Source organism: Barbatula barbatula (genome assembly GCF_947034865.1).
Source record: "Barbatula barbatula genome assembly, chromosome: 9".
NCBI lineage: Eukaryota > Metazoa > Chordata > Actinopteri > Cypriniformes > Nemacheilidae > Barbatula > Barbatula barbatula.
Genome location: NC_136772.1, coordinates 98,658 through 121,798, shown reverse-complemented (window position 1 = coordinate 121,798; position 23,141 = coordinate 98,658). Strand labels below are relative to the sequence as shown.

At 43.1% G+C, this 23,141-nt stretch overlaps 1 protein-coding gene across 1 annotated transcript; it reads right to left on the bottom strand.

Moving 5' to 3' along the window:
• Positions 1-376: 376 nt before the first annotated feature.
• On the bottom strand, positions 377-16,792 carry rab3gap1 (RAB3 GTPase activating protein subunit 1). The gene is given in 26 exon segments (XM_079464136.1): positions 377-536; positions 806-1,078; positions 2,923-3,025; positions 3,592-3,704; positions 3,781-3,884; positions 3,972-4,068; positions 5,358-5,585; positions 7,554-7,691; positions 7,867-8,193; positions 8,746-8,800; positions 9,427-9,512; positions 9,514-9,600; positions 9,720-9,827; positions 10,153-10,322; positions 10,444-10,536; positions 10,617-10,690; positions 11,523-11,591; positions 11,778-11,859; positions 12,327-12,426; positions 12,886-13,051; positions 13,543-13,662; positions 15,151-15,229; positions 15,302-15,434; positions 16,133-16,208; positions 16,538-16,593; positions 16,718-16,792. Coding segments are annotated over 25 exon segments (2,907 nt in total). The 5' UTR covers positions 16,736-16,792; the 3' UTR covers positions 377-536; positions 806-853.
• Between the last annotated feature and the right edge of the window lie 6,349 nt (positions 16,793-23,141).

Below are 23,141 nucleotides of genomic sequence, written 5' to 3'. Positions count from 1 at the left end.
TTATGGAAACGCGCTGGGACGCACCAGCAGACAGCGATCAAGCTGTGAACCGCACTGTGCCAAGCCAACGATATCTCAAGCTGGCTCTTCATTGCGACTGTGGAAAAAAGACGGTCATCTACGCTCGATAAAATAAAGTTTTTTGGGGAGCCGCTGGCAGACGCGATGAGCTAAGTGGAAAGAAACTGAGAGACGTCATTATTCTTGACATTTGGAGGATTATTTATCATCTCCTCGAGCAAAAACGAAAAAGACCTTTAACTCTTTAATGACATTCTTGCATAATCACTTGTGGAACAATCTTCATGATTCCGTGGGTTAATGAAATGCCTTCAAACACTGCAAACGACACAATCCACTAATGATGATAAAAACAGAAGATGAAGAACAACATTCTGTTTATTATTTTGAATGATTGGACACGATACACAATCTTTATTTTGAATCATCACTGGACTCAGAGGTGACGGTACAGTAAATACAGTCCAATCGTTTGTAGTGACAGTCAGATGGACGATGGAGCTGCAGCTGCTTCTCTGGTGAATGAGCGGGACATGAATATTGTGTGTGTGTACACAAATACACATCTATGACATTCTACATATAATAGTGAGTTTCCTAAGGCAAATCTCTGCTCAGAATATCTCATCAAGCACACAGCGGGGATTTATATTATTAGCATGTGTGATAAAAAACATTTTAACATCCAGCCAGAAGTGATGAGAACCCTGAACAATTACACTTGATCTGCTTGAAATCATCCGTAACGCAATTTTTACTTCAACACGTGTCCCACTGAACTAACCTGCCACTTAAAAAGACTTCAGTAATGACAGATGACCATCAGATGGCTTCAGAAGAAAGACGTGTCCGAGGAAAACGCCCCAGCGAGCCGGAACTCCTCCCGCAAGAGAACGCAGAAGAGCCGCTGCGGCAGGGATTTGGAATACGGGGCGGGGCGTGGCACGCGGGTGCGAAGCAGAATTTCCCGTCCGGCAGGAGGCGGAAAATCCAGAGGAGCTTTTCTGTCATCTGGAACTGCAACGCTTTCATCTTCCATTGGAGCCAACAGAGCGGCCTGCACACACCAACACATAAAGTACAGTTACACACACACCTCACAATAAAAACACACACATGAACGCTGCACATTCATCATCAGCACAATAAGGACTTACAGGACTCATCAGTTCTTTTATCAGAGTATTGGGGAGAAACAGAAGCACATTCAGTGAGATTATTGAGCCTGCAGACTCCACTGACACACACACAGCTCAGCCGTACATCTCAAGTGATCATTGAACAGTCAACATTCTGCTCTTATCTGACTACATTCATCCCTCAGTCAAATCTGTCACGTCTACAACTGCTGAACAACACTAGTGCATATCCAACCTCCACATCCAGCAGAAAACACTTGAAAGAATGAATGAAAGTAGAGTCAGATGAAGATGATGAGGGTAAATCAGTGTGATGTACTGTGTTTTACCTCATCACTGTAGTCAGCCAACTTGACAAGAGTAACACACAAGGAGAGAAACAACAAACAAACAAAAATATGAAGAAAAATAAAACAAGACCAAATCAAATCATGCTGCTTCATGCTTCACTTCGTCCCACATCACATCATCATCAAGCCTGTTTTTACAACCAAACCTCTGGATTTGCACGCACGCACAACACAACTTTTGACTTTAATGTTAGGAAAACTCTTTACATCTTTACTTCTAAAGTATTTGTACTTTACAGTAATATTTATTTAATTTATGTTGATAAATTATAATGTATTACAGAAACCAACACACATTACAAAAGGACCGAAGGCTTTCAAGGTCCTAAAAACAGGCTTGATGTGCAAATTATTTTACTTGATTAACTCTGGAGTAAATTAAGATCTGGATAAGAACTCCTCATGATGTCATTATTGCTTGTAAAGATCATTCTTATAAAAAGAGACATAACAGCAAATAAAAGTTCTGTCTGTCTGTCGTCCTCACCTCATCTGAAACCCTGATTTCACATCATTTACATTCAGATGCTTGGGATAATTATTGCCTTGCTATTTGCAGCCTGGCAACACACAGGCTATAATTTAGTCCTCTCACACACACACACACACACACACACACCGCATACGTTTATATGTGTGTGTGTGAGAGAGTTCAGACACACAAACTGTTCTCAATGTACACTTGTGAGAGCCTCACTTGTCTCTGAACAAATCTAACGGCCGTCTGAACAAACCAACATGTAGATTAGACATGTCAACACATTCTCAGCGTGTTTAACTGTAGATACTGAGACCAAATATAAGACAGATCTAAAGCCACATCCATATCAGCATTTATATTTTCAAATGTTCTTCTTCAATGTTCTTTGCTCTTATATGATATATCGCTTATTGCTCCCTGAATTCCTTGTAAGTTGCTTTGGATAAAGGCGTCTGCTAAATGACTCACACTGATGGAAAACCGATGGATCCTATCTGTGTGTATGAGGCTTTAGTCACATGACTAAACAACAACACGTCATGCTTTTCCACTATATCTTCACTTTTTCAGTCCACACTTCAATGCAAAAACAGCATTTTCAAACAGATTCATCTTGATCAGTGTAAAGACCAAAACCTGAAAATGTTTCTGCTGAAATAAACGTGTTTGATTCCATCCGTGTCACATAAAACATCTGATGCATTTTATTCACAGCAACAACAAGCTCCTGTATTTCATGTAATCATGCTGTGGGACGTCATGTTGTGTGTTTGAAAGTGTCATGCACTCATCTCACACAGCTGAAGGATTTAACACAGAGATGCCGGCGTTACATCATAGGGATGCTGGGAGATGTTACACTCCCACCACATGTGGATATGACACGCTGTGAATCCAGCAGCACTGTGTGAGGTGTGTGAGGTGCATTTACCCGCTGAGAACTGACGAAAAGCGTATGGATGATGTTTCCGGCAGGACCCCGACCTGCACCGCTAACAGACACCTCCGGTTCCTCCAACAGACAGCTCACGAACCTGAGTGACACACACAGAGAATGACTGAGCTTTGCTACACACTCACTCCATTGTGTGTGTGTTCCTGCGGGCAGCTCCGGGTCTTGTCTTAATGAAGCCGATATGTCTCTCTTGACCGGCTCGCTGTGACTCCGCCGTGGCCCCTGGGAACTAACGAGTACCAGGAGAATTTCCTGACATGCCCTTGTGCCCCTGTCATCCAAACCCCATTCAGCACTTCTGCTCTCCTGGACCCCCCCTCGACGAACACAGGACTTAAAAGAGAACATCCAGCCGTGTTCAACACACGAGAGACGCTGGGAACATCATCTTTGGATTTGGGCCAAAGTTACAGAACACAAACTGAATCACACAAAAATATCTGCCCAACGTGGAACCGCTGGTGTAAACGCTACAATCATCAATAACAAAACACAGCTCTGATCTCCATCTGAATCTAGAATGTGTCTCAGACTCTGTTATTAATTGATGAGATCTTTATGGATTTAAAAAGAGGCTGGAATAGTGAAGTTGAATGAGCTGCAGGTGAAGAATGACACAATTAAAGGATGAATAACAGCGTTCACCTCTCCAGCTCCTCACAATCGTCTTTCTCTGCACCACCGATGCCAAACTTTGCCTTGAGCGAGCGAGCGCGAGCGATGACGGCCTCCAGAGACATCAACTGATTTATAACCTCCTGAGAACACACAGTACATGACCGTCACGCAGGAGACTTGAGTACTTGAGAGTAACAATCACTGTGAACACATCACCTCCAGTTTCTTGACGTCAGGGTTTGGCTGGTGCAGCTGTTTGCTGGCTTGAGACGTCACCTGCTGGAGTGTTTTACGCACGGATGGGATGTCTTCTGTCGACTCTGGACAAACGTTTATGTCATACATCATTCTTACATCATTTACTGTTCACTCAAAACATCAACGCGTGTGTAAAGTTTCATACAAACCTTCATCCTTTATTTTCAGAATAGAAGCTTGTAGGACACATGGGAGCAGATGTCTCATCAAATCAGATGGTTTCTGCACCGCCAGATAGTGTAGCACCTAAACACACGCACGGGCACGCACACACATACACACGTGCGCACAAACACACGTACACACACACACACACACACACGCGTACGCACGCACACACGCACAGGCACGCACACACATGCGCACACACACACAAACACACGTACACACACACACGTACACACGCATGCACACACAAACACAAACGGGCACGCACACACACACACGTACGCACACACACAAACACACGTACACACGCACACACATGTACGCGCACACACACACACGTACAGACGCATGCACACACAAACACACACACGGGCACGCACGCACACACACACACGTACGCACACGCACGCACGCACACACAAACACACGCACACGCACAGGCACGCACACACATGCGCACACACACACGTACGCACACAAACAAACACACATACACACGCACGCACAAACACACGCACGGGCACGCACACACATGCGCACACACACACGTACGCACACACACAAACACACGCACACACGCACAAACACACGCACGGGCACGCACACACACACGTACGCACACACACAAACACACGCACGCACGCACACACAAACACACGCACGGGTACGCACACACATGCGCACACACACGTACGCACACACACAAACACAAGTTCACACACACGTGCGCACACACACAAACACACGTACACACGCACACAAAAACACACGCACGCAGGAACACACACATGCACGCACAAACAAACCCACATACAGAAACACATGTTAGTCAGCACATATCTCTTTATATATAATGATCAACTCATATCACAAGCCATAAGATAAGATTGTTTGTATAGTTTTGTAATTGTGGGCGTCACTCAATTTCCCCAGAATGAAGGTGCTGTCAGATTGTCTCAGGAAATGTTTAAACAGAGTACCGCTTTATAAAGCGTGTCAGAGTGTTTAAAGCGTTCATAAAGTCACGTGAAGTGTTTAGTCATTTAACTCCAGCAGACTACAGCAGCACAACACAACAGAGCTAATGTCACTTTCAGAACTCCACAGACGGCTGAAGGACAGAAAGAGACCACGACCTTCACGGGTTTCCTGAACTAACTCTCGTTCCACCTGCCAAACAGTGTCCCGGGGCGATAGCACCTTGCATTTAACCCACTTCCAGCAGTCCTGCCGTCTGATTGGCTGTTCTACAGGATTCACATGACCTGTTTTCACAGCACAGGCGGGATGCATTTGGGCTGCTAACGCTCAACCAGCTGAGCAACAACCCAAGAAAGTGTTTGTTACGCCGTTCTTCAGGTTCTGACCTTCTCAGCCTCTTTGGTGTCATCAAACAGTCTCTTCTGTCGTCTTGCCGGCGTGGCCTTCGCCGTCTCCCACGCCTCTGCCCACATGTTACCGGGGATCTTCATACGGGCGCTCAGGTCACCCCGAACAACAGTCTGTCCCGCCTCATCGGTCACTTCCTCCTCCACGAAATCTCTTGGGGAGTACCAGCGCACAAAATCCTGCAGGCAACAGCCTGGGTTGGCCGCCTGGGGAAACAAACACACACAAACTATAAATACAAAAGGCACAAGTTTGTATTCTGATGTGATTTAGGGGAATGAAATCTCCCATCTCTTATTATTGTCAAAAGAAATAATAATACAATAGTGTATTGAAATAAGATATTAAGTCATTATTCCAGAGACGAGAGTTCAGGGGTTAATGTCAATAAAGAACATGAAACCTATAAAACACAAGAGTTCTTGTGGATTCGAAATTTAGGGCTGAAATAGTTTGGCTCCAAATCTTCTGACCTTTAATCAGCGGCTTACTTCAGAAGTCCTGGAAGACGAACTAAATGAGAAAAAAAAACCTGAAAGAAAAGGAATCTGAATTTGGGATTTTGAAGCCGAACCTCTCTCGGAACTCTTCAGTTCAGCTCTTATGTGGTCAGAAGAGAAGGCGTGAAGCAGATCTGGGCTTTTGGAGAGCGGTGCAGAGGGACGACGGGGCGCGAGCGTGCTGTCACAGCTTTAAGACGGCCCATTCATCATATTCATATCTCTGTGCTCTCCACCCAGAGGGAGATGATAATTAAAGGCAAAATGCCAAATGATGCTTGGCTAAGCACAATTACAGACAGCGCCGATGCTAAATTTAGAGGCCATCTTCAGCTAAAGGGGCCATTTACTGCCATGGCTGCGCTCGCAGCAGTCCGCCGCTGCAATAACAACACACCGTGTGTCTGCTGAAGAAATGAGAGCATTTTGTAGGCCGGTTGAACAGGCTGAAGTAAGACAAAATAGACACAAAATGTCACCTTTCCCCATCGCTCTCGCCCCCCCGGTGTTGAAGAACGAGCATCTCGCCTCACAGCGATGAACACAAAGTTAGAAATAAGGCCGAGCGTGCTGTGCTTAAAGACCCTTCCGTTCGCTCGCTCTTCTACACGGCGGGATCAGATGCTTACCAAACCATTCCTGATTCATTTAGAAAAGGTGAAACATACAAAAGATTTAGTGAAGATGATGAAGAAGAAAGCTTTAATTGTTACTCTGTGAAAGAGGACGGTTTCTGTTTTAAAAGAAGCTGGAAAACTTTGATCAGCTGCAGATATGAGTCACTTGACTGTAAATACTGCAGTAGTGACATCTAAACTCATATCATTTACATTCACATTAATGCATTTGGCAGATGCTTTTATACAATTCGACTTACATTGCCCATGGAATCAAACCCATGACCTTGCCATTGCCAACGCCACGCTCTAACCACTGAGCTACAGGAAAACATATCATTGAATTAAACTGTCTAAACAACAACAATATTTCACTTCCATTTGAATTGTGTTTTGAGAGGGTTTACATTGACGTAACTTTCCCACATGAACACGCCGGACCCCCTTGAGTTCAACAGAAGAAACAGTGAAACCAGGACTAACACACCCGAATGTTAGCAGGACTTGATGGGGATCCGTGTGATTTACATAGGAACCAGATGTCCTTGTAAAAGTAAAAATATTCTACTCATTTAGTGGTTTACATTGCTCTTCTAAATGTTTATGGTTAATCCTTAAGTTTGTAAGAACTACACCTGCTTAGAATGTTAAAAGAAATAAAACGCTGGGAAAACTTGACGTTCTTGCCACATATAAAGGTGTGGAAAGTAGGTAGGTAATGCTATTATTTTATGATTCAACAGAAACGTTTTTCATTTGAAATAGCGGACTAACATTCACGTTTCAGTATTCCATCCCTTTCGGCAAATTGCAGCGATACATTCACTTTCCTTCTGTCTTTAAAGAGAAATCTGTATGCTATCGCTAACATCTCCCAAACCGCATCCTTCACCTTCAACATCCGCTCAACTGTACATCAAAAACAAGCAGAAGTGGTTTCTAAAAGACTTCAGTTATCATCAATGGAACATGGATCAGCTCATTGCAGGTTAAAGGTAATATCACACAATGATCAGGTGAGGAGATCTTCATCAAACATTGAAACCTCAGTTCTCACCTTAAAGGACTCCATATCTGACAGGAGACATGCGCTCTGCATGCGGGCTCGGAGCTGAGCTCCTTCAGCGGACGTGCCCAGTTTAGCCAAAACCTCCGACTGTTCCTCCAGCAGATCTTCTGTCATGGGTGCAGACTCCTGTGTGACACAAACACGACAACAGTCACCTCAGAGAAATGTTTCCTACTATTTACACATTTTAAAATGTGACCCTCTCTCTCTCTCTGTCTATAAAGTGTCACATCTTCCAACAACCACTTGAAACACAATACAGACTCGGTCACATGACTCATGACAGGTGATGTGTACTGACCTGTGTGACGGGGATGTAGAGCTGCTCGGTGGAGTTTATCAGCGTCAGTTTTCCATGCGGCTGTAATCGTCCATCAGCCTTGCTCTTATTGGTCGCTTTTTTGTCCCGTTCAGTCTCCGCCTCCTTGATCTCATCTGTGTTGCTAAGACACTCAAAGAATTCGTCCTCGCTGTCACTCCACGAGTCCCAAGACTTTCCAGATGAAACTTCCAGAGACCCGACCGACAGCCCTGTGGTGTCCCGACCCGGCCGGTTCTTTTCTCTACCCCCTTCAGTCTTCTTTCCATCATCCCTCGCTCTCTTGCGCTCGATGCAGCAGTTCAGCATCTGTGTGTGTGTGAATGCAAACATAAAATACTTGCAGAGTCTTGAGATGTGGAGACAATTTGTCATAAAGAGGCTTATAGTGAGATACTAGTTTCCATAAAGCCAGGGGTCAAGGTTGATCTGTACAGATCGTGATCTATGGTTCGGAACGCAGTTGACCCTGTAAGTTTATTCATCATTGAGTAATAGATAGTTTTATATAGTTTATATAGATCGTAAAAGACAGCTGTCTTTCTTTAGAGAACTTAACATTTACCAGTCAAGTATTGACGGCGGGGTCACAGGTTCTGGTCCACACAACAGAGTCAAATAACTTTATGTTTTCTCAAAGTTTTCAAGACAGCGAGCACCAATCAGAGTAGTTACTGTTACCATGGGAACGACAGAAGAGTTCAGCAGTGATATAACCGCAAGTCCCAAATTGTTGGTGTTGGTTTTTTATATTTTAGTTTTATCTCATATCTTGAATTCTTTAATGAAGAACGGTGTTTATCTAAAACTCCAAAGAACCACATGAAGAAGATTCAAGCAGAAGAGTTTGACTGTGTTCACCTGAAGTTTCTGATGAAGAAGACAACACCTGAGATCTGGAGCTCCACTCGCCAGACTGAAACACACACACACACACACACACACACACACACACACAGTGAGAGAGAGAGAGAGAGAGAGAGAGAGAGAGAGAGACAGAGAGAGACAGAGAGAGACAGAGAGACAGAGAGAGAGAGAGAGAGAGAGAGAGAGATAGAGAGAGAGAGAGACAGAGAGAGACAGAGAGAGAGAGACAGAGAGAGAGAGACAGAGAGAGAGAGAGAGATAGAGAGAGAGAGAGACAGAGAGAGACAGAGAGAGAGAGACAGAGAGAGACAGAGAGACAGAGAGAGAGAGAGAGAGAGAGAGAGACAGAGACAGAGAGAGAGAGAGAGAGAGAGAGAGAGAGAGAGACAGAGAGAGACAGAGAGAGACAGAGAGAGACAGAGAGAGACAGAGAGAGACAGAGAGAGACAGAGAGAGACACACAGAGAGACAGAGAGAGAGAGACAGAGAGAGAGAGAGAGAGAGAGAGAGAGAGAGAGAGAGAGAGAGAGAGAGAGAGAGAGAGAGAGAGAGAGAGAGAGAGAGATTAGGTGTGTTTGTGCGCTTCACAGACCGATCAGTGTGTTACATCACAGTACTAGCCTCTACTCTTCCACTCCACATCATTCACAGACTTGAATATGAAAAGCTGATCACCCGTAGATGAGACAGTTGTTTTCCCAGCGATATCTCATCTCCAACACAAACTCCTGCCACAGGTGAGCGACCGCTCGCACCCCCCCCGTGATAGACATTCACCAAACACATGCACAAGGCCAGACGAGAAGTCAGGCTGTCTGAAGGAGACGATTTCAGTTGATTATAGAGATTCTGTACACAGAGAAACACAGTCACACACTGAAGTGAAGATCTGAAACATCAGCGTGTCCACAAATACAATCAGACAGGTTATCCAGACCGTCCAGCTAACAGTAAACGCAAAAACTCACACAATCCTCAGAGTCTTTGTCCTTCTCAATCTTTCTGGTGGGGCTGTGCGGTGAGGATTTGAAGTCACTGGAGTCGGTTTTATCCAGCGCTGAATCAGGAAACAGATACTGACGGACACACACAGACACACACAGGGTGCTATTACACCGTCACATCATGCAAACACGGAGGTTAGCAGAACACAACATCAGCTTTGTTCAAATCAAGGGATCAGAAAAACTCAACAGCAGATTCATTCAGATGAATATCAACATCAACTAAAGAATCTCCAGCTCAAGAAACACATTACACATTATTAAGTGTTTTATTCATGTTACAGGTTTTTTTGGGTGATTTTGAGGAACATTCTGCTTTACAGCTATTTTCTCACTAAAACACTAACATACTCCTAATATTGACTGAAGTGTGTCTGGTCTGTGTGTGTGTACTCACTAGCAGGACGGAATTCAGCACGTCGTTGTTCAGAGGCGACTCCTCCAGCCGCCGGTGTCGTCTTATCCGTCTGCGTGCGCTGTGAACCATGCTGGACACAGAGAGCTTGTGGATGGGCACGGCTGTGGGCTCAGTCAGTTTGGACAATGCTTGCGTGATGTCACTGTTCTCTACAGTCACGTTCAGTTGAGTTTGAGACACACACACAGAGTTTATAGATTAAATGGACTGAGGCACACTATACTGATTCATGACAAACTTAGCATGTGTTTCATATTCACATCCACAGACCTTTCACCTCCTCCTCCACTGAGTTCCTCCCCAGAATCTCCTCTGTGGTTTCCTTTCGACAACACAGTTTGAAGAACTCTGTGAGGAAATCCCCTGATGGACAACACCACACCACATCACATCACCTCACTCTCTTTACTGTCAAGATCATTAGTACATCAGCAGAATCTTACCCAGCAAACATTGAGGATTGTCTGCTTTGCGCACTCTAACGGACCAATGAGGAGCTTGAAGTGGATCCAAGTCGCTGCGAGAGACAAAATGGGATCAAAATCAGTTCATGTAGTTTAAATCAAACTTTAAAGATTAGCAGACATGTAGCAGGATCTGCTAACGATACAAAACTAGAGCGCTCAACACATCACATGACACATTACACACGGAGAATAGCTGTTTCATCAGCATCTCATGTTTGTGGTTTGTCCTGAAGACCATGTTAAACCCATCATGTGTTTGTGAATGTAAGAACGCACGCTGCAGACTCAAACACGTGTGACGTCACCATTCAGATTGAAATACACCGGTCAATATGTTCCCAATCCAAACAGAAATGAACAGAAGGGTTTTGACGGCTGTACCAGTGTTCAGATCTACAGGTCTAAATAAAACCTTCATCACCATATGGCAAAGCGCTGAACACAAACTCTGAGACTCGAGTGTTAATGTGACGCCTCAGCATCAGCACTTCAGCACTAAACTTAAAGGTGTAAAATCATTCAGTGTGAATCAATTTAGGCTCTGATGCCATTCAGAGAGACGCCCCTCACCTCACTTTTCCCCCTTTCTCCACCTTTGATGACTGTGAAAAAATGATTATGGGTAACAGGTTTTTCACGAGGTGAGGAAACATGAATCTGGAGCTGTTTTTGAGCCTCTTGCATATTCATGAATCACTCGGTCCTATACAGAATCATCGAGTACAAGAAAGAAGTGGCATCCTTCACTGATGAAAACTCTCGTACTATTAAGAATATATGCATATCAGAAAAACTATTGATCAGACTCAAATGATCAGTTTATTTCATATGCGACTGTATTGATCCAATCTAGCTGTGCGTGTTCCTTGTAGAAATACTCACGAATAAACGTCATTATCCACAACAATTCCTTCAGTCAGGTTGGGCCACGTTGTTGAAAGATGCAACTCGCTGAAAAAGAGTAAAAAAAAGGATCCTGGTAGTAAAAGACTGTAAGATGAAGGAATACCTCACTCATTAACATCATACACATCCTTTTTTATACTGAATTTAAGAAAGAGTTCTGCAGACTTCGAATGATCATTGCAGTCTTGGGCAGTTGTAAGGTGTTGAAGGTCAGAATGTTAATAAACACACCTGATTGGATCTTCACAGGCACCAAAAGGAAGTTTGCCAAACTCCACTCCGCCCACCTCACCGGCGAGAAGTGCATCGAAGTCTACAATAAAAACATAAAACACCCTGTGGTTTGATATTAACTTTGACTTTCAATTTAGTTTATGACAAGATCACAGTAATATATGGCAGTGAAGTTAATCAACTGGGGTTATACATAGAATATTCTCATCTGCCTGTGTAAACATCATCCGCAGCGCTTAATACGGAAGTCAACACTCATAAATCCACTGAGTAAATGTAATACTGACAGAGGTGTGTGTGCTAGTCCCATGATTCCATGGCAACAACCACAAGTTCTGAAATCATCAAATAGAAATCTGCACACAGTGTGAATGCGTTCGGTGCATGAGGACATCTACAGAACGTCAACTCTCATAGTCTGAAAACTTATCAAAATAAAATGTTTATTTCTCTGTAGCAAGTCCATGTCTCAAGTATGTCTTAGACGACACACCTCACTGATTTCAGCTTCCTGTGGGAGGAATCAAGGATTGTGATCAGACGCACCTGGAGGCTGCTGAGGCCACGAGCACTGCTGCCAGTCCTGAAGGACATACGTGAAGCGGATGGCGATACTGATGGGCGGCATCGGCGTCAGTGCGCAGCCCTGTGATAACATCATCATTTACATTTAGACATTTGGCCGATGCTTTTATCCAAATTGACTTACATTGCATTATCCTATACATTTTACATAGGTATCTGCAATCCCACATGGGATCCAACACACAACGCTCTTACCACTACAGGAAAGCTATCATCATCACACTATTGAACTGCATCCTGTAAACCATCTGCAAGGTCTCCTAACTTTAAGAAACGGGTTATATTATTCTGTACTCTTTTTAAATACATAACCCTAACCCAACAGCACTTATGCATTTCAGCATACCTGTGTGCTAATTCTAATGATTCAATAAAAAAGTAAACACACAATGAACAACTGCAATGTTACATTTGAATTACATTACAGAACTGAATCTGATCTCAATGCAATAACTTGTATGACGATGCACATCACAAATTGTCTCATCTGTGTGTAAAAAACACCATGATAAACACTCACAATCTTGTTCTTGAAGACGTCCAGAAGGCCGGACAGGTGGTTGTACTGGCTTGGAACTTTTCGGAGATGCACCATCTCAAAGTCAGCGCGTGCCCCGGGCCCCTGGCATTCACCAGCGTACATTCTTCTCCACTTCTGCTGGATCTGCACAAACAGAGGCACCTGACTACAAACACAAAAGGACAATAACACAATTATTTCTCTTAAGTGCTGACATACTTTTATTCAGTGAGCAAGACACTGTGTCCATCTGTTCTGATTCGGTCAGTTTGTCTTAAGTCCCTTTCACAGCAGCATGATGAAGGTTTCCAATCCAAACACCTCCTCATGTCACATGATTTGGGGTTGACATTTACTGTATTTGCATGTTCTTCACATTTATCAGAACTAACTGTGCCGTGTAGTTGAAAGGATCTGCAGAGGTACCGAACACTTACACAACTCGACAGCACCATCTAAAGTCAACACAGCCACAGTGCCACTGAAGCAATAACATGATGGACTGAAACATCCTTTACATAAAATAAATGAATCTGCCTCCTCCGCCACCGGTGTCAGAAACGTCCTGCACTTCTCCATTCAGACATACATTATACAGATGTGAATATCAAATGTTTCAATGATAAATAACATGACACGTGAGCGAGTGAAACTCACCAGCCTGTGTTTGTCAGAGCGATGGACACAGAACTCAGCAGCAGATTACATTTAGACTCGCTGATGATGGCCTCACAGTTTGCTCCTGGAGAAATCACCACAAACTCACGCAAACCATACCTGCAAAAGACTATAATGATGAGAAAGGGCTCTTTAATACAGTATGTAGCAAAAGTGATCGGCCCATTGACTCTTAAGCTGTTTCATGGACAGGTGTGGGCTCTACAGTCATTATTCTTTATTCATTAAACATCTCATAGGTCTGCAGGACAGAATAAAATGTCATCATCTGGTCCAATCCAACCTCAGATGAACAACAACACATGACGTTGATATTGAAGGAAAACTCGGCCAACATGGAAAAGCTTAGTGTGCCAAAGTGACACCCTTATGGTTTCCGTGATTTTTGGCTTGTTTTATCGCCACAGGATCTGGGCACCTTGTCGTCATTGAGTTGACCATGAACTCCTCAGTACAGTACAGTACAGTATTGTAGTCAATCGTGTGGATCTATCTGGCATGCAACAGGACGATAACCTACAACAGAATGTCTGAAACCGGCCCAGTCAAGTCTTTAGAGTCAATTAATATCAACTGAAATGCTGTGATGAAGAAGAAGAGTGGGCCAAACTTCCTTCAGAACCATGTGACAAATTGCTAAAGTCAAGTGTAAAAAGATTTCTTCAGGTTATTGCTGCTAAAAGGGGATCTACAAGCACGTGAATCATATGAAATACTTACTTTATCACCCATACTGCAGCTTTTCCTTTTTTTTTCTTTAATAAATACTGACACCGTGTAATATAATGGAATGCGTTGTTGTTCATCTGAGAATGTATTATACAAATTTTACTGCATGCCATGGACCGGATGATTCATTTTATAGATACAAAAACTCTTAAATTCAAAGACTGTATATCTACACATACACATGAGATATGTGACCGCTGCACTTCTTTTTTCTGGTGAGTTGACTAACTCATCAGGGTCTTGAGAGTAGTGATGTTGTTAAAAAGACAATAGTTTTTTATTTTTAACCAAACCCGCACCCTTTGAAACTCTATTTACAACAACACACGCAACAATACTTTAACAGCACACAGCAGCATCATCATCCACCTGATAAATCAAATAATAAATCAACAGAGTCACAGGGTCTTTGTAATCCTCCTCATCACAAACTAGATGTGAATGATCTGTAAACTACCAAAGGACACAATCAGCGAGATGATCCTCATTGCAGGACACAAGATCCAAGGGGCGAGGTTGATCCAGATCCTCCCACTTTATGCACAATATGGAGAGTAGTTGCAAGTTGCAAATAATTTAAGTTACAACTCGATGCAGAAATGGTAGAGCAACAACTGAGTATGACTTACGTTGTGGCAAAACTGCTGCAGAAATCTGTCAACCAATCAAAAGGCAATGGAAAGAGACTGGATCCAGTGTCAACCAATCACAATGCAACGGGAGGAGACTGGATCTCAACAATTCATAGTTGCAGTAAACTGGCCTCAGTTAGTCTAACTCAGTATAAAGAGCTAAGATTTTTATTGATTTATTTTTTGGGGGGAAGAAAAAAGTAGAGAAGACCGCTTGATGACTTACCATCTGACCAGACAGTGTGCTCGGGGAGGAAAGTCATTGTTCATACAGAGCAGATCCTGCATGCACAGCGGACTCGCATCTGAAAGCACAAGAGACATTAAAGTAGTAGAGGTCAAAGGTCACCTGACCAGGACATCATGATCTACTTTACCTTCTTCCGGTTCGACCTTGAAGTCGTTCTCTGTTGACTCTTGTTTGAGATAGTGATGTGTGATAGAGAACTTGAAATCAGCAAAGTTGATGTCCTGACATGTTTCCTCCCAGGTGCCGCTGGTATATTCGCCCTGTTCATGTGAACACTGTCAGTAAACTCTTAACCTCTCACAGTCGCCTGAATTCATTCAACTGACTGTTCTTATTTTTATTATTTGAAATACAAAAAGACTAAAGAGCAGAAACATGAAGTGCTTCTGGGCCACTTTGCGTCTCGCAAAATGGAGCTCATCCCCAAAGGGCGGAACATGAAGGTTTTAATGGACCCAATAAATGAGTCGGGAAGGTTAAAATCTCATAATCTTGAACAACAGCTGACAGATCTACAGTATAAGAGGAGAGAGCTCAAGCACTGACAGGTCGTCAACATGAGGTGTTGTGTGTCAAAACCATAAGAACGCTTGAGGTTAGAAGGAATACAGCTTCGGCCGGACAGAATTATCTTCGGATGGACAGATTTAGCAGGGATTTGATCCCTTTAGGCCAAACTCTGGTTAGGGTTAGGTTAGTTAAACTGAGACAATCTGCTCCAGAGACACACTATCAGAAAGAATTTAGCTGATGTGTGTCAGGCCAACCGATCCGTCCATATGCTGTACTGTACTGAACAACAGTAAATATGTTCCACACAAGATCCCAATGGTTATTTACTGGTTATCTATTTGTTTCATTCTTGCTCATTTCCATTCAGTCTGTGGCTTTGTGGTAAATAATTGCATCTCTAATGTTACTAACGCTTTGCCAAATTTCTCTTTGGATTGATTTTCACCTTCTCAGGAGGATTCCCAACACGACTACCAATCAACTTCCAGTCATTCAGCACTTCCTCAACTCTGGAAATAAATCTACAGACATGACATGAAGAGCAGAATACTGGTGTAAATATACACACAAACAGAGACAATCAATACTGTAAGAAATGATTAAGATCACATCAAGAGTTCTGTCTGAGATATTAGATTCATCACTATATCAAACAAACACTGAGAATAGATGAATGGACCAAATATCCCCAAACAGATGAAGGTAAACATCACTTGAACATTATTACTGCAGTGTCATCTCGTGCTGCTCATAGTCACACTACTGTATTTCTACTTTCAGTAGATTTGAATGTCTTTATGATTCTTCATGGAAACCTTGAGGAACCTGAGATAATTGTGTGTTTGTGTACCTTTCCCACTCAGATGCAGTAGTGAAATCTGTTATCTCAAACACTTCAGACTCGGGCTGAAATAAAGGCGATAGATTCACTTATGACACACGACAATTAACAATAACAAGATAATGCACATTTGTATAAGCCAAGACACTTAAAGATACGGAAATGACACTCATTAATAGAGAAACTCACATCACTGTCGGCCGCCATCTTTGCTCTCTGTTTATGCCCGCATGAATTACGTCACCGAACTGTCACGTGTCATTTCAGCACACAGCACATACATGCAACTGCACATTAAAGAAATGTTACGGAATCATTCCACCATTTATATCTTTAGGGGCCATTTGTTGATCGTTGTATTTGTTAGTTTTCTTTCTGATCTTTACTTGATAGGAACTATTTGAGAAACCTGACCGTAAGTCTCAAACCCTCCACAAACAGTTTAAACTTACAAGGATGTTTATGATGAACACATTTCAACCGTTAAACATAAACCATCGGCGTTTTATGGCGATACACAGAACGAATAACGTATAAAATCAATGCGCTTATGGCGCAGTCAGCTCTCGCGGAACTGTGACGTCATATGAAGATCTATCTGCGCAGCGCCACACACACAGACCTGTGTCGTCGTGTAAATCAGGATCTAATGGTCATTTCGTATTGTTTATAGTGGCGGGCGTCGTGAAACTACTGAAACAGTTCAAGCAAATGTGCCGTATTGTTTCGAGGCAGTAAAAATGAAGATAGGCCTAATAAAAGAAATCTACTGCACTGTCTGACACTTTTACATAACATTTTATTCAACAATGTTATTTGCTCTGAAACGCTTTGCTTTATTGTTCATTGGTCAGCAAGCTCGAGTTTTTTTTCGCCACGTGATAAAAAAAATCAGGCTCTAAAAATAAATGAGTATGAGTGCGATTGAAAGGACTTAACGTGCGCATGTGCAGGACACCGCACGCTGGCGACATCCACTGGTTCCAATGCTGTAAATACAACTCAGTGCTTTTACAAATCAATTGCGATTGGTCATATATGTATATATATATATTACATATTTGTTTTCAGTGTTTAGAGACTTCACTGACAAAATACTGATCCATGGGTTTAAATGTTGTTTTTTCTTGTCTCTGCTGAAACACAAACAGTAAATTAAAGTTAAATAATGAATTTTAAGGCCAAAATAAGTTATGTAAGATTGTGTCCATGGTGTATCAAGTCTGTAATGATTTTTTTCCTGCACTTTACAGGGTGGGCAATAAAGCACCAATGATCTTTTCAGAAGTCTGGACTATCTGTTCTTGTCCACTTGTGATCAACTGAGTAGAGCCCGACCGATATATCGGCCGGCCGATATTATCGGCCGATATGAGCTAATGGCATTTAAATCGGCATCGGCGTTTATAACGGCCGATAAAACATGAGAAAAAGAGTCTCATGCTTCACTCATGTTATGAGTGTTGCATAGTTTGCCCACCAGAGGGCGGTCTGCAACTCCCCAGTTGACAACAGCGGCGTCGTTCGAACGGGACGGCCGAGACCTTTCCAACGAGCCCGGCCACGCATCGCTGCGACCTTCCCTCGCGGAGATACGGACCGAAACGTCGGCCGTTTTCAATCCGGAAATGGCGCCTCTTTCCCGGATCGGCCGGCCCGGCGAGCCGCTAGCTTGAAACTCGGCTTCTTCCGCCGGGTGCTGGCGGTCTCCGAGTCCGCCCAGGTCAGCCCGCTGCTCGGGCAGGTCCCCCGGGTGAATCGCGGGACTAGCTGGGACTCTCTTAAGGTAGAGCTGGCGAAAACAACTTTGTCGTTCGTCATGTGAAATGATTGTAGATTTAGTTCATACACTGCATATAAAAACGGTGTGGTAGTTCTAGCTAACGGTCCTATCATTATCACTTCTAAATATTCTGTAACATCACTTACAGCCGCTAATGCATTGCTATATTAGATTAGCCACAAAGCTAACTAAAACCATGTTTATCAGTGGAAGAACGCGAACGTTAATAAGAGGTCAAACTATAACGTTAGCGTTTAACTTATTCTAAATATATCTGCAGTGTTTCCCACATAATGACCGCGTATCTGTGGCAGGGGGCGCGTGTAGTAAATGACTAGAAGTTATGTACAGCGTGCCTCGAAAAAACAACTGTTACGTTATTCTAACGCTAATCAAGTTAAAGTTTGCCTGTTCATTCATTCCTGCCAATATATAATAATTAATTCCTGCTCATGCACAGACAGTTGTGTAAGGTTACAACGTTAGGGGAACGTTATCTAAAGGTTACAACGTTTTGAGAACATTCTACATTGTTTTAATTATATTTTGGTATTATTTATTTATTTTATATTTATTTATTGTATATGTAGCTATACATTTAACTTATTTTAATTTTATTATGGTTTTGTGGAATATTGAATTTGTTTGGTATAGCTCTTTTACTTTAACTTTAACTTATAATTTATTTACAGTTCACACTGTTAAAACCAGCTTCAACTGGAAGTAAATAAAAGTGTTAAATGTTTAAAACCAGACTGTTTTGTGATCATTGAAAAATATATACTTTAAATGTGCAATTGTTTAGTCATTGAGACTGTAATCTAAGGCTTTTTTTAACATCCCTTCTGGAAAATGGTTTATACAGCCCACATACCTAGAACAGGCAGATATTTTGCTATTGAATGTTGTGTAAGTGCAGTTTATAGGAAATGGGTCTAATATCCAGTTTATTTTCAAAATCAAAATATCGGCTTATAAATCGGCTCTTTTCAAGTTAATATCGGCATCGGCCCCCAAAAATCCATATCGGTCGGGCTCTACAACTGAGTAGCCGAGGCAAACCTTACAGTGATTAAAGCGCACAGAACAACCTTTGTTGGGTCTCCCACTTCAGGTCCTGTGAGATGGTGGAACTCAACAGCCAAACAATTAAAAGATATGGTGTTTGGACCATATTCAATGTATATGGAATCCTTTCAAGATCTATGAGCTACTGAAAGGAATTTCACTGAAGCCAACCAACAGTGAAACCCAGAGAGTCCATTAAAATCATTATATTCAAGAGTGTTTCTGGGATGGTTTCTATTGTGAAACATACAGTAGTAGTAATACCATAGATTTGTGAAACTATCTCTTAAGGGCATCATATTTGATTAATTTCGGAAAGGGTGGCTACTTTGAATATGCTACATTCTTTAGTGCTGCATATAGTTTTGCTTTTAAACATAATTCCTAGATAAAGTTATGATGAATACTATAATTCTAAAATGTGATCTGTCTTTTTAGAGGCTTGAAATATGGGACTTTGGATCAGTTTGAATAAAGTATCAGCCTAATTATATAACATAGAAAATGTACAGTTATTTATGTTGCCATAATTTTTACACCCCACGATCTCAAGTCCACTATCACTCCCTCTGAATCAGCCAGGAACCTCGGAGTCATATTTGATGAACAGCTGTCCTTCAATGATCACATTGCAAAGACAACGCGATCATGGCGATATGCCTTATGTAACATTCGCAAGGTTGGACCCTACCTCACTGAAGGCACAACTCTTTGTCCAGGCCCTGGTCATCTCAAGGTTGGACTACTGCAATGCTCTCCTTGCTGGTCTTCCTGCAAAGGCTATCAAACCACTTCAGTTGGTTCAAAAGGCAGCAGCACGCCTCGTCATCCAACAGCCCAAAAGGGCTCATGTGACGGCCCTTTTCATTTCTCTCCACTGGCTACCGGTTGAAGCCCGGATCAGATTCAAGTCACTGATGTTTGCATACAGGACTATCACTGGATCTGCACCGGCATACTTTCACACTCTACTACACCCCTACACCCCATCAAGAACCTTCACACCCTACTACACTCCTACACCCCATCAAGAACCTTCACACACTCCTACACCCCATCAAGAACCTTCACACCCTCCTACACTCCTACAACCCATCAAGAATCTTCACACCCTACTAAACTCCTACACCCCATCAAGAACCTTCACACCCTCCTACACCCCATCAAGAACCTTCACACCCTACTACACTCCTACACCCCATCAAGAACCTTCACACCCTCCTTCACCCCATCAAGAACCTTCACACCCTACTACACTCCTACAACCCATCAAGAACCTTCACACCCTACTACACTCCTACACCCCATCAAGAACCTTCACACCCTACTACACTCCTACACCCCATCAAGAACCTTCACACCCTCCTACACTCCTACACCCCATCAAGAACCTTCACACCCTACTACACTCCTACACCCCATCAAGAACCTTCACACCCTACTACACTCCTACACCCCATCAAGAACCTTCACACCATACTACACTCCTACACCCCATCAAGAACCTTCACACCCTACTACACTCCTACACCCCATCAAGAACCTTCACACCCTACTACACTCCTACACCCCATCAAGAACCTTCACACCCTCCTACACTCCTACACCCTATCAAGAACCTTCACACCCTACTACACTCCTACACCCCATCAAGAACCTTCACACCCTCCTACACTCCTACACCCCATCAAGAACCTCCACACCCTACTACACTCCTACACCCTATCAAGAACCTTCACACCCTACTACACTCCTACACCCTATCAAGAACCTTCACACCCTACTACACCATCAAGAACCTTCACACCCTACTAAACTCCTACACCCCATCAAGAACCTTCACACCCTACTACACTCCTACAACCCATCAAGAACATTCACACCGTACTACACTCCTACACCCCATCAAGAACCTTCACACCCTACTACACTCCTACAACCCATCAAGAACCTTCACACCCTACTACACTCCTACACCCCATCAAGAACCTTCACACCCTCCTACACTCCTACACCCCATCAAGAACCTTCACAGCCTCCTACACTCCTACACCCCATCAAGAACCTTCACAGCCTCCTACACTCCTACACCCCATCAAGAACCTTCACAGCCTCCTACACTCCTACACCCCATCAAGAACCTTCACACCCTCCTACACTCCTACACCCTATCAAGAACCTTCACACCCTACTACACTCCTACACCCTATCAAGAACCTTCACACCCTACTACACTCCTACAACCCATCAAGAACCTTCACACCCTACTACACTCCTACACCCCATCAAGAACCTTCACACCCTCCTACACTCCTACACCCCATCAAGAACCTTCACACCCTGCTACACTCCTACACCCCATCAAGAACCTTCACACCCTACTACACTCCTACAACCCATCAAGAACCTTCACACCCTACTACACTCCTACACCCCATCAAGAACCTTCACACCCTCCTACACTCCTACACCCCATCAAGAACCTTCACAGCCTCCTACACTCCTACACCCCATCAAGAACCTTCACAGCCTCCTACACTCCTACACCCCATCAAGAACCTTCACAGCCTCCTACACTCCTACACCCCATCAAGAACCTTCACACCCTCCTACACTCCTACACCCCATCAAGAACCTCCACACCCTACTACACTCCATCAAGAACCTTCACACACTCCTACACCCCATCAAGAACCTTCACACCCTACTACACTCCTACACCCCATCAAGAACCTTCACACCCTACTACACTCCTACAACCCATCAAGAACCTTCACACCCTACTACACTCCTACACCCCATCAAGAACCTTCACACCCTCCTACAACCCATCAAGAACCTTCACACCCTACTACACTCCTACACCCCATCAAGAACCTTCACACCCTCCTACACCCCATCAAGAACCTTCACACCCTACTACACTCCTACACCCCATCAAGAACCTTCACACCCTCCTACACCCCATCAAGAACCTTCACACCCTACACCCCATCAAGAACCTTCACACCCTACACCCCATCAAAAACCATGCGTTCAGCAAACGAGCGGTATGTCTTGTCTTCTCCTAAGGGCACTAAATCCCTTTCCCTTTCATTCTCCTTCACAACTCTTCACAATGCTGTCCAGACAACCACATCTCTCACAACCTTCAAAAACGACTTCAAACACACCTCTTCTGTGAATACCTGACAGACAAATGAAGTTAAATAAACGTCCATTGACCCTCTTCTCTCAACAGGTGGTGGTCTGGCTTTTGCTGGAACTAACTTTGTATTAGCACCTATTGTATTATTGCTCTTTTATGACATATCGCTTATTGCTCCCTGAACTCTCTGTTCGGATAAAACTCTCTCTTTGGATAAAAGCGTCTGCTAAATGACTAAATGTCAATCTCACTTTTTTATCATAATTTCGATTTTTTTATCTCATGATAATGACTTTTTAGAGACTTGATTTTTTTAATCATGTGGCGTAAATGGACTTCCATAATTATTTGCGTATAGGGTATTATTACATTTTTTATTCGCGCAATGGCGTATCGTCACTTAACGGCTCAATGGTAAAATATATAACGAAATGAATAAAAATGAATAATATTAATGATAACACATTTCAGTTGATTTGATCGTTATTGCTTTTATAGCCGCCCACAATTTTGAGTTTTATAATAGTGGCGTCTCATCTGATCCGTTTTATTTCCACTCATGAACATATTTCGGAATTCTTAAGGTCTCGGTGAAAAATACATCTCCCATGGTT